The sequence below is a fragment of the Condylura cristata genome, unplaced genomic scaffold, assembly GCF_000260355.1.
Source record: "Condylura cristata isolate star-nosed mole 26May11 unplaced genomic scaffold, ConCri1.0 scaffold00003, whole genome shotgun sequence".
NCBI classification, from domain to species: Eukaryota; Metazoa; Chordata; class Mammalia; order Eulipotyphla; family Talpidae; genus Condylura; species Condylura cristata.
In genome coordinates, this window is record NW_004567104.1 from 31142245 (window position 1) to 31155451 (window position 13207).

At 43.2% G+C, this 13207-nt stretch overlaps 1 protein-coding gene across 1 annotated transcript in view; it reads right to left on the reverse strand.

Moving 5' to 3' along the window:
- The window catches only part of UMPS (uridine monophosphate synthetase), a 21537-nt gene extending 8330 nt beyond the window's left edge, over positions 1–13207 (reverse strand). Inside the window, exon 1 of the mRNA XM_004675145.2 lies at positions 13008–13207. Coding sequence (XP_004675202.1) covers positions 13008–13163 — 156 coding nt within the window. The 5' untranslated portion in view covers positions 13164–13207. The remainder of the gene's footprint in view (positions 1–13007) is intronic.

A 13207-nucleotide genomic window follows, 5' to 3' on the forward strand; every position in this document is an offset into this window, starting at 1 on the left:
ACTAGCTTGATCCCCAGCCAGGGAGGTGACCCACAGGACAGACCTCTCCTGTCCCGCAAGCTGCTCCTCTTCAACACTGTTATTTCAGTTGATCTGCCTGTTCTGCTCCCCACTCTGTCTCTAGTGAGTCCTCTCACTGCTCCTGCACCTCTGGCCTGTACCCCAGCTCTGGATGCATAAGTAAATTTTAAAAAAGAAAAACCTTCACTGATTATACTGAGTATGCCCTGCAATTCTACCGTAATATGAGTTTGTGGGTAAGGCCACTCCACACCAACCAGCATTCTCAAGACACCAGAAGGGTGGCAGAGAACTCAATTTAATCCTGACATTCATTCCTCCTGGAAACAGCATCGTATTAAACAGGGGCATGACTTACATAAACTGACACTTCAGTTAAAATGATACTTCCCTGAATAGTTTATATACTTTCTGTGGCTGAATATCATAGATCTTCCTCCCCAATTTATAATGGAGTTATGTCCCAACAACCCCAATGTTGAAAACACTAAGTCAAATAAGCATTTAATACAGCTAACCTACCAATCATAGCTTAGCTGACTACTGAATGCATTTTGCAATTTGCACTATTTAAAATAAAAAATTAAGTCAAACCATCGTTAAGTTGGGAACTACCTATACTTCATACTAAGAAGATTTAAAATAAAAAAGACCAGTCTTGAAAATTCCCAGAAAACATGGAAAATATCTCCTGAAAACACAACCATAAATCTACTAAATAGCTCCTGCATCTCTCATCAGATGACACCTGATAACATACACAGGCAGTTTTGAAAGCGGGTGGGACTTAGCAGTGGGAGGGGTGGCCTGCAGGGTTGCAAACAGCAGGAGAGTGCAGAAAGGAGCTTGCAATGAAAAGGAGGGCAGCCAGGCCTTAAGGGACCTGCATCTCCAGGATGCCTGGTGGCAGACCCATGGAAGACCCATGAAGTCTCCTGAAGCTGGACGCCCTGTTGTCATTGAAAACCAGTGATTTCTTGCAGGAATACTGTGCAGGCTGAGCTCCCTGCTCACCCCCTACCCACCCAGAGTAAGGAAGCTGGTCTCCACCACCAAAGCTCTGCACCACTGGCTACAAAACTTGGCTTTAGCTTTGTCCTGCAGAATGTAGTCATCAGCAGCACTAATTGTTTTGTCCCAACTTCTGTGATGGGCAGCAAGAAAGGCAGGAGGCAGAAACGCTAAGAAGCAGAGTTTATTGCTCCCCGACAGCAGCTGAGACGGAGACCCTAGAGTGGGGTCCTCAGCTACTGCCAGCCCTATAGGGGGGAAGGGTCTCCTATATAGGTACTAAGCTCAGATTTCAAAGAGGTGACTCATCGCTGTGTCCTTGATGTGAGGCCCAGTTCCTTATCACCTTCAGCTAGTCCCATCCTGGATGCAAGGTCAGTTTATTACCACCTTATCAAGCTTGGATGCAATGTTCAACTCTTTACCGCCCTAATTCAGTTCTTGTCAGTAACTCTTTGGTCACAAAATAAGCAGAGGAAAGACCAGATCTTCGGGAATACATCTCTCTAGGACTCCACAGAGGAAGCCCTCTGAAGTCTCCTGAAGCTGGCTGTCCTGTTCTGACTTTTATCGCATCTGTTGCAGGAACCATGTGGCAACCTAAGAGCAGAACTTGTTCTCCAGTGTCAAACTTCTGTGATATAGATGGCAAAACCTGTCTTCTACCTGTGGCTGGCAGCGTATTACTACACCAGTGAAGATCACAGAACAGTCAGGGGAAGGGCCAGGTCTTGAGTACATCCTAAGACTCCTGAGAATTCATCATGTTAAGCCCTCTCGCTAGGCCCCTCTGTCTGAGTCTCTGACTCACCCTGGGCCCAGAAAGGAGGGCAGGCAGGTTAACATACCTGAAGCTAGCTCCTGAAACCGGCTGGAGACTAGACCCTGATATCAGCTCCTGTCTCAGGAGTGAGAAACCTGTCCCTGGGTGTCTTGGCAACCTGTCCTTGGGTGCTGTGAAGTTTGTTACTCTTTGAATTTGCGCCAGCTATGACATATGTAATGGCCGATAGGAGGGCTTGACCCCAGCTAGTTGGCTTAATACACTCTGCTTGCTTGTGCATCTCTGGTCCTGTTCTTTGTTGCGGGGGACAGCCGGGTGATTTTGGACCCTAACAATCAGAAGAGGGGATACCCGCACTGTCAGCCAAGACTGGGTGACAAGGAAACTTAGTAACTTCAGTGAAAGTAAGGATTATCTGCTGTAAATATTTGCAGTTTGGCATGGTGGAAGCCTGTTCCCAAACACTTTGTGCTCAGACTGAAAGTAGGTCTGGTCATGAGAGGACTCAGTGAGAGATTTTAGGTACATGTTGACTCCTCCAAGATGGTGGCTGAAGGGCACTGCCCCACCCCTGCAACAGGAACCTCAGGCCACAAAGAGACCCAAGGTGTATGTATGCGTTTGGGGATGGGAGCAGGGAAGGTGAGAGAGGTCATAAAACTATCAATACTGTGCCACCTACTGGAAAAATAGCAACTACCACAAAGATAAAATTCTGTGGTATAAGGAGAAAGATAAATTTTCAGAATTTTAGTGACAGAAAATGTAACAGTAAACATAACAATTTATGAAAGAAATCAACGAGATCTGTGGAATTCCTAGCCCTCTGTGTTAGGGAGTACTGTCTTGATGCCCAGAGGTCCTGCTCTGTCAAACTAAAAGGTAAGAGTCAGGGCAGCAGGCCCGGGCCCATCAGGGCAAAAGCCCTGGTATGAGTAACAATACTGGGAAACCAGCAACTGCTGAACCAATAACAGCAGGCAATAGTATGGCTGATTAGCAAGATCAGGTAGAATACCTTACTCATAAAGATCAGCAGAAATTTAGGGGGCTCAGAGGCGGTGTGCTTTGATTAGCAGGAACTGTGGCGCTCCCAGGCAGCAGCCCCAGGTCACTCCACCCCAGCTTGCACCAGATGGTTAACACCCCGCATGCTTGTACACTCCTCCACTACTTGGCCATCTTCTCTGAACCTGGTTCTAAACAAATGTGGGACTGCCCAAGGATTGGGGCTGCACCTTTCCGGGGTCAGTCCCTCCAGGCCTCTCCCCACTTGCACTTCCCCTTGTCTGTCCTTCCTCAATACTGCTCCCAATGTTGATGGCCCAGGAGGCAATAGAGGCTCACCTGTTGTAACAAAGAAAGTATTAATAAGTAAATGTAGGAGCATAAGAATTCTTCAAAGAGACTGAGCTATAGAAAAATTCCAAACAAAAATGTTCCAAATTAAAAACTCAGCGAATAAAACAAAAAGTAATGAAAGCATAATGAACAGGCACAATGCCAGAAAAAAGAATCCACAAATTTGAAGATTCCATTAAAATGGAGATAAACTTCTTCTACTGACTCAAATAGAAAAATTATGTGAATTATCAGACTCTACTAGAAGAAATATGATATTGGGTCTTTAAGAAGGCAAAGAAAAGAGGAAGTCTAAATTATTTAAAGAAATAATAGAGCTAAGAACACCCCAAAACTAAGGAAAGAACTACAGAAGCCCTGAAAGTTGATAAAACATCAATTATCCAAACACAAAAAGACTTAAGCCAACAGAATACTGTTAAATTGTTCTAAGTCAACAATAAAGAAAAAAATACTAATGATGATTACTAGGAGGAAATTAACACAGCATACCAAGGCCACCCAATTAGCTTATCAATTTCTCAGCAGAAATGTAAGAGCATGGAATGACATTCACTATTCTAAAAGTTTTTAAAGGTCACCAAGAATACACTATTAAACAAAACTGTTACTCAAATATGATGGAAAAATAAAGCTTTCCCTGATAAACAAAAGCCAATACAGTTTATAACCAATAAACCCATCCTACAAGAAATGTTGAAGAGTTCTTCTAAATGAAAACATAAAACCTTGAGCAAGGTGATAATTATTAATACAGAATCAGAAACACCAACAAGAATAAAATGAGGCGATGACAACATTAAAGGAGAAGGGGAAATGGCCAGTATTTGTTTTGTAACTGGGTGGTCCCTAGGAGAAGGGAAGTTCCAGGTTCCCTGCCCCACCCAGAAGGAGGGTGGAACTGAGCAGAGAAAAAGGGGAGAGAGAAGAGAGAAGGAAGGCAGATGGAGAAGGAGGAGACCTGAGGAAGCCACATGGAGCAGCAAACATGTGATGAAGAAACCGGGCTTGTTTCCTGACCCTGGACTGATTAAGGCAGATGTAGGTGAGATACCTGTAGGGATGTGACTATGGCAGTGTTTATATTGATTTTGATTTTGCTCTTTTTCTCCCAGACTTGTCTGGCCATTTCTGACCCTTTTCCATGGGTCCCGGCCAGAAGGTGCTTTAGTCTTGTGGCAGCTTTCAGGCCTTGCTTTGGGCCAATCCCTTTTGGGTTGACTTTTGCCCACGAGGGGATGGGTAACTTCAGGTGTTTGATTTAGAAGATACATTCTCTGTGTTCCGTATTGTATATTCACTGTATTAAAGTCACTTTTCATTAAAGCTTTATATGTTTTGTCTTGTTGCGGCGGATGGCAGAACCCACTTAGAGCAGGCAGGTTTTGGGGCTTCAGGGGTGCCTCTCTCTGAATTGAGGTGCCCTATAACAGTTTGATCTCATAAATTGATACCAATACTTAGATACAAAGAGAAGGATACAATCCACATAGTAACAACAAAACAAAAACTAGCAATAGCTGGATAGGAGGAAAATTAGGGTGGGGGAAGGGTAGAGTAGAGAGAGAGGGAGAAGGGGAGGGGGGGGCTCAGATAATCACCAGTGGAAAACATCCAAATGAAAAGACAGAAAAACAAGGGAAAAGCTACAGCAGAAACAAAACAAAAGACAGCATGGCAGTGAGTAAGCCCGATATAGTAATCATCACTTAAATGTGAACTTGCATTCTTTCAGAAGACAGTGTGGCCCCTATGGATTTAAGAAAAAAACCCATCTACATTGTGCATACAAGAGACACACACACAATGGAACACTCACAGATAAAGGCTCAAGCGAGATAGTTTAAGGGACAAAGGGAGTAATGGCTATTCACATATCTGATAAAATAAATCTTTAATCAAAGTAAGGTAATAAATAAAATTGATACTATAATTAATGGAGGATGGAACCCAGAGGAGGCATCACAAGATTTGAGACACACAAAGGGGATGGGTAAAAGGGACAAGTGCAGCAACTGACACAGCCATAAAACCAAGGCCTAAGGCACAGAAGCCATTGTCTGGGAGGCCTGAGTATCTGCAGGAGGTCCCAGCAGATAACAGACAGTAGGGGGGTGTGCCTGAAGCTCAGACCCAAAAGGTGAAAGATAAGGACAAGGAGACTGAGGGCATAGTAGGACCTCCTGTCTTTCAGATTTTATTCAAAGCCAACAAACCTAGGCTCATAGGGAGTGAGCCCCTCCCAAAGAGAAGCTGTCTATATCTGGGCAGTCTCTCCACCAGCTCAGGGCAGCCGCTTCTCTGCCCACCTGTGCCTATGCAGGTGCTTCTTTTCACCCACTCTTCCTCTGCACAGCCAACAGCCTCCTGCCTGTCCACAACCTGTACCATGCCAGGACTTCTCTGCACTGACCTCCCTCAGTGGAGGTTGCTCTCTTAGGGCCATCTGCCTACAACCATGCAGATGCAGGTCTTTCCCTGCAAACCTGTCCTTTCTGGAGCAGCTCATCCTGCCCGCTTGTGCCTATGCAAGCCTCTTTTCCTCTCCTGTCTCTTTCTAATAAACTTACTCTTTAAATATAACCGAGTCTATGTCTCATGGAAAATCTTGCCGTGTGCTCCTGTAAGGTGAGTTCTGGTGAAACCTTTCCCAGAGTGAACTCAAGGACCCCAAAATCCAAAAGACGACATCAATAATAATCAAAAGGGAACAATCCACTAGCAAGATATAATTATCATTAATATCCATGCACCAGCATAGGTATACCCCAAAGCATAAAATAATTATTAACAGTATTTGCTTGCAGCACCGCAGAGTCCCAGATGACAACATATCACTTTCACCAATGGGTAGATAGATCATCAAGACAGAAAATTTTTTAAAAATGGTCTTAAATGAAGCAACTGACCAGATGAACTAAATAGAAATGAATACACATTCTTCTTAAGTGTACATAGGACATTCTCAAGGATGCAGGGACAAAAAGCAAGTTTCAATAAGTATAAAAAGAATGCAATCGTATCAAATATTCTTTACATTCTTTATATTCACAATGAAACGGGTGGGGGAGGGGGAGATGGGGATGGGACAGGAAAATCTCAAACATGTGGAGACTTAACAACACGCTTCTGAACTCTCAGGCCAGTAAAGAAATCAAAAGTGATGTAAAAACTACCTGAAAACATATCCTATGAGATGTATCAAAAGTGATATTAAGAGGTAAGTACATACATAAACAGGAAAAATTTAAACAATCTAACTTTATATCTGAAGGAAATTGAGCAAGAATAAATGAAACCAAAAAATCAGAAAACAGAAATATAATTATAAGTAATTATAGCAGAAATAAATGAATAGAACCAAAAGATCAATGAAACAGAGGTGGTCTTTTCAAAGAATACACAAATTTGATAAACCTCCAGTTAAACTAAAAAAATAAAGGGAAAAAAATTTAGAAATGAAAGAAATGAAATTACAACAGATATCACAAATGATCATAATGAACTACTGTAAATATCTATACACAAACACGACCTACAAGAAATGGACGGACAATCCTTATAACCTTTCAAGACAAATTCAGAAGAGATAAGTTTGAATAGCTCAACTGTAAATCTGCTAATCCTAAACGGCTTATCCAGCCTCCATTTATTACCCACAGTTGTGTTCCTTTATTATAAAGCAAGGTCAGAACTGCCGGGTCAAAGGAGCCCAACCCTACAGGGCGCCTTTCACACCAATTAAGAGCACAAAGCTGGATCACCTGGAAGGGTGTGCGCACCAAGAGGTATGACCAGGAAAGGGGGCCTGAGGGTGAGCTTTCACTGATGTATAACAAAGGGCCCCAGAAGCTGATCAGTGGAACGCCTTATTGATAAGACTGAAATCCTGATTGGGGAATCAGGGCTAGATCTACATACCAAGCTATCAGCAAATGAGGAAAACAGTCCCACCCTTCCCCTGCTGCTTCCGTTCCTCTTTCCTTTTCTGCTTCCCCATGACTAATGCTGTATGACTGGTTTACCAATAAAGGCCAGGATCTTGCTCTTCAGCAACATCCTGCATTAGCCTGCTCTACGACTCCAGTCTCTTTATTAGTGTGGTGTTGCCTGAAGCAACAACCACAAATACAGAGATAGAAACAGTAATCTAAAGATTATCTAAAAACAAAAAGAACGAGTACCAGATGGCTTCACATTGAATTCTACCAAACTTTCAAAGAATATATAGTATCTATTTTTCTGAAACTCTTCCAAAAGATTGAAGAAAATGTTTTCAAACACATTTTACAAGAACACTGTTGGGAGTGACCAAGTGTGGAGACTTACTGAGGGACTGGATAAGGGCAGTAATAAATTAGGCCTTGCATCCAAGGGTGATAAGGCGGTAATAAACTGGGCTTTGCATCCAATTAACTGGGCCTTGCATGGGGATAGGACTAGAAGGTGATAACGAACTGGGCCTTACATCAAGGGACACGGCCATGAGTCACCCCTTTGGAATCTGAGTTTAGAATCTATATAAGAGACTCTTCCCCCATAGGGCTGCAGTAGCTGCGGACCCCACTCTAGGGGCTCTGTCTCAGCTGCTGTCCCAGAGCAATAAACTCTGCTTGCTCAGCCTCTCTGCCTCCCACCTTCCTTTCTTGCGGCCGGGTCATAGAAGTTGGGACAAAACAAACATAACCCTCATATGAAAACCAGCACAACACACAAATAATTAAACTGTAGACTGGTATCTTGATGCAAAAACCCTTAACAAAACTCTTGGCAAACTGAATCAACAATACATTAAGGAAATCATTCATGGGGGATGGGGGGCTTCCCAGATGGCCAACAGGTTGTGCTGTACCACGATGAAGCTATCTTCAACCGCTGAAGGATGAGTTCCACTGGGGGTTAGTCCACAAGGTGCAGCAGACCTCTTCTGTCTTGCCCACTCCAGCAGAGTATTTCAGTACATCTGCCTGTTCTGCTCCTCATTGTGTTTCTGATGAATCTTCTCACCCCTTGCATCTCTAGCTTGCATCCCTGCTCTTGTATGCATACATCTTTTTTAAAAAGCCATTCATCATAATCAGGTGGAATTCATTCCACAGGCACCAGGATGGTTCAACACACACAAGTCAATTAATATAACACAACAGAAGGCAACGCATGACAAAGATTCAACCCCATTTATGTTAAAAATCTCAATAAATCTGTGGCCTTTCACATGCAAACAATTAGAGGAAAGAAATTAAGAGAACAATCCCATTTACAATCATATCAAATAAAATACTTAGGGGTAAACCAAAATACATAAAAGACCTAGCCAATGAAAACTGTGAGGTAAAAAGAAATAGAAGATTACACAAAGAAATGGCAGTATAGCCCATATTCATGGACTGGAAGAACAGACCTTATTACAATAGCCAAACCACTTCAGCAATCTACATAGTGAACACAATCTCTACCAAGATTCCAATAGTATTTTTCAAGGAAACAGAATAAAAAATTCTAAAATTTGTACTGACACAGCAATCCTGAGAAAAAAGAAAACTAGAGGCATCTCACACCCTGACATAAATTTATAATATGTGATAATAATCAAAACAAGTATGATTTTGGAACAGATACACAAAATAGAAGTGAGTCCAAAAGCAAAGCACCATATAAATGGACAGTTAAATTTTTTGACAATCTAATCAAGATCACACAATGGAAAAAGGAAAGCCTCTTCAACAAATGTGCTGGAAAACCTAAGCAACTACAGTAGGAGTTAAAAAAAAATACTCAAAATGGGTTAAAGACTTGGATATAATACCTGAAACCATTAAATACTATAAGAGAACTTAGGCAATACACTTCTAGCCATCAACCAGAGAGAGAGACATCTTTGGAGACTCAATTCCAATGGCAAGGGAAACAAAAGCAAAATAACCAGGGACAAAGTTTTTGTACAGTAAAAGAAACCACTGCAAATAAACGAACAAAAGCTACCACGTGGGATAGGATATACATCTCACAGGGACATAATGTAAAATACATAAAGAACCTATTAAACAACAAAAAAATCCCACAACCCAATAAAAAAAATAAGCAGAAAATACGGACATTTCTCCAAAGATATACAGATTGCCAATAAACATGACAAAATGGCAAATTCAAATGTAAGTAGGGAAACGCAAAGCAAGCCACAATGAGGTATTCCCTAGGAATACCTCAGGTGGACCCTAGGAAAAAGGGAAGTTCCAGGTTCCCTGCTCCACCCAGAAGGTGGTGAGCAGAGGAAAAGAAGAGAAAGAAAAGTAATCTGAGAAGGAAGCAGAATGGAGAGCCAGACTACGACCTGAGGAAGCCACGTGGAGCAGCGAGCAGCTTGTTTCTTGGCCCTGGACTGTTTGAAAGAGATGTGGGAGAGAGACCAGTGGGGAGGTGACTATGGCAGTGTTTATATTGATTTTGATGTTGCTCTTTTCCTCCCAGACTTGTCTGACCATGTCTGACCCTTTTCTATGGGTCCCGGCCAGTAGGTGCAATAGTCTTGTGGCGGCTTTCAGGTCTTGCTCTGGCCCATCCCTTTTGGGTTGACTTTTGCCCACGAGGAGATAGGTAACTTCAGGTGTTTGATTTGGAAATTATATTCTTTGTCGTTTGTATTGTATACTCACTGTATTAAAGTTCCTTTTCATTAAAGTCTTATATGTTTTGTCTTGATGCGGTGGATGGCAGAACCTATTTAGAGCAGACGGGTTGGGGGTTCAGCAGTGCCCCTCTCCCTGCCCTGTAACAGTATCACCATACATCTAAGAGAATAAAGGGGCTGAGAAAAAATGGACTCTCACTGGTTGGTGGGAATGTAAATTGGTGCAGCCACTATGAACACTTATGGAGATAAAAATGGAAATACCGTTACGACACAGCACTATCTCCCCTAGTCACTTATGTGAATGAGAACAATAATTTGATTTATGCAGCTCTATGTTCACTACAGCATTATTCACAATAGTGAAGACATGGAAACCTAAAATTGAGAGACGACTGGTTAGAGTCCAATATTCCTAACACACTATTCAGGTATTAAAAAGATGCAATCTGGCCCTCCCTGGTGGCGCAACGGGTTAAAGCACTACACTAAGAAGCTAAAAACCACTTCCGCAAGAGTTTGATCCCCGCCTGCCCCGGAGGTGACCACATGGCGCGGCAGACCTCTTCTGACCCGGCCCGCAGCTCCCCTCAGCAGTATACCTCATTGATCTGCCTGTTCTGCTCCCCACTCTGTCTCTGGTGAATCCTCTCACCCTGCGCATCTCTGGCCTGTACCCCAGTTCTGTACGAATAAATAAATAAATTTTAAAAAAAAAGGATGCAATCTAGTTTGCAACAACATGCTAAGATAAACAAGAAAGTGTAAGATGGTTTCTCTCATATAGTGAATAAAAATGCTCAAAGCAGACTAACAAATCACAACAACAGGACTTTTAGGCTGAAAAATACAGGGGGCGTAACAAAAGGTGGAGGGTGTGAAGGTGGGAGAGAAGAGCCGATGCCGCCGTGACCGGCTGATCGGTGATCGGAGCAGATCAGCCGAGTCCGGCGAGGGACGATGAGGTTAAAGAAAACACAGGACGCCGAAGTTCTTCATCCAGGAGTCTCTCTCGTTTATTTCCAGCGATCCCTTTATATACCATTAGGCAGTAGGAGTGGAAGATTAAGGCGGGAAAGGAGAAAGTAGGGAATTTCTCTTGCCACACCGCCTGCAGCTGCCAGATGCCGACACTCCCTTACAAGGGAGTGTACTAGGGCAGAGAAAGGTCAGGTCTCCCTGTGGCGTCTTAGGCAGATAAACACAAGTCTGTGTCATGGCTTTATCGCCCGACCACCTGGACGCCTTGACACGCACAACAGGGGGCACATCCCCCGGAGCCCCGGGGGGGTAGTGTGCTAACTCGGCACCAACAGGCCGAGGGCATCTACCAGAGTGAAAAGGGCACTGGAACTTTGGTGGTGTGTGATGGGAAGCTTACAAATATGGAGGTAAAGATGGAACTCCAAAGATATAATTTTATAAGCCAATAATAGAAAAAAAAGTTCCCTGCACAGACAAAACCATTTTAGTTTTAGAAGCAAATCTTAATTGAGCCTGTGTGCAAGATTAACTTCACCTGAGTCACTCCTTGCCCAAGCCTCTGGAAATAAGCAAAACTTACAACTGTTTCCCAAGGTTGTTATTAAAAAAAAAAAAATTGAAAATTCTAACATTATAACCAATCACTCCTAAGAACAGTCACTCCTAATTGTACAAGCTGCTTTTGAGCCGTATAATCCCAAGTCTCACTCCATATTTTGGCTTGAGTGTTGTTGGCTTGCAAACAAACTGCCTTTTTGGTGTGTGCGCAATAAACTTTTGATAATTACTACTCTAGTTAGTTAACTGGTTTTACTTTTTGCTATTTCTGATAAGGATTTAATGTTTAATTCTACTGCATTCTGGGGTTGCAAATGCTGAGAAACCCAATTTACATTATTAAGTACACATGAAATGAGTTTTGTTACAGTCAGGTGTTTTGAACTCTTTCCTACTTAACTACCAACCCGCTCTCCTCCACCCCCCACAGACACACCAAGATTAAGCATGAAAATTTTAACAATGGAATACTTGTTAAAAAACAACAAATTTGTCATTAATCACTCATTTTCTCAACACTGACACGATGTATCATATGAGATCCTGCAATATAGCATGATTTTGAACGGTGAGACTAATCCAACCCACTAGTACATCTGAATGGTCTGAGAAGCACTGTGCTAGAAACCTCTAATTTGTGCAGCGTTTTTTCTTCTACTGACAACACACTCAGACACATGCACAAAGCGATTTCCAAGAAATGTCCACCTTTTGGGTCCAAGTCACACAGTACCAAAGTGAACCTCCCTTTCCGAGCAACAGCCCTTTCAAGTTCTTGAGCAGCTACTGATACAGTAAATGGGCTTTCAGATAAGGATTTGTGGATTTGCCTCCATTGACAAATTTATGACAGAACTGGTTTTCCCATAGTTTTTCACTGACTGTGGGTTTACTTTTTTCTTTCTCTTTTCTTGCAATTTCTCTTCTCTTGACAGGTTTAGGCTCAAGAAAGGAATCCCAAATAAAAGCAGATAGTGAGAAAGCTCGTGGACTCCTCTTCCTGAGCTAAACCCTGCCCCGCCATTGCTCTTGACGATTCCCCGTTTTTGTTTCTCTTTGTGTAAATGAAGACTGGTGCCCACTGGTCGCCATCCCAGCAGTTTTACCCTCTCCCCTTTGCAGATTCTCGCCCAACTCCCCTTCTTCTTTAACATTGTATAAATAGCCCTGTAACCTGCCGAAGAGCAGGAATGTAGTCTTTCCTACATGAGTCTGCTGCCCTCATTTGTGACAAATAAAACCACTTTCCTTTTCCTCAAACTCTGTTTCCTTTTACTGGCTGAGGGAAACTGAGACCAGCGTTTGGTAACACTAAGCTCTACTCACCCCCACCTTTTCCTTTCTTCCCAGCATGTAATATTTTGCGTTTAAAACACAGACCCCCTTTCACACTACTATAGGGAGTCAAAGCCACAAAACGAGATTCCACCCTCTCTTGCAAAGCACGTGGAAAAGCCGGTGGGCTCAAGAGGCTACTCCTCAGGACTCCAAAAACCAAATAGCCCTGACTTTTGTGCTCTCTAACCGGTCCTCTGGCTCTCCTGCTGTCACCCACAGGGCAAATCCCGTTCCACTCTCCCCAGCCAGCCCCTCACAACCGTCTTTCCACAACCACGCTCCAGCCATCCAGCCCTGTTCTCCCACTTCACCGGCTGGTACCTGACTAAGAAGACGCGGTCGAGACACAATGCCTCGCAGATCGATATAGACGGGGGAGGAGAGTCCACTCTTCAGGACGAAGTCCCCGAACTTGAAAGCTTGCACGTCGTACAGACTCGTTACCAAAGAGCCCAGAGCTGTAGCCACAGGAGCCATAGCGGTTAGCTCGCAGGAGGCGCGAATGCAAAAGCACCACCCGC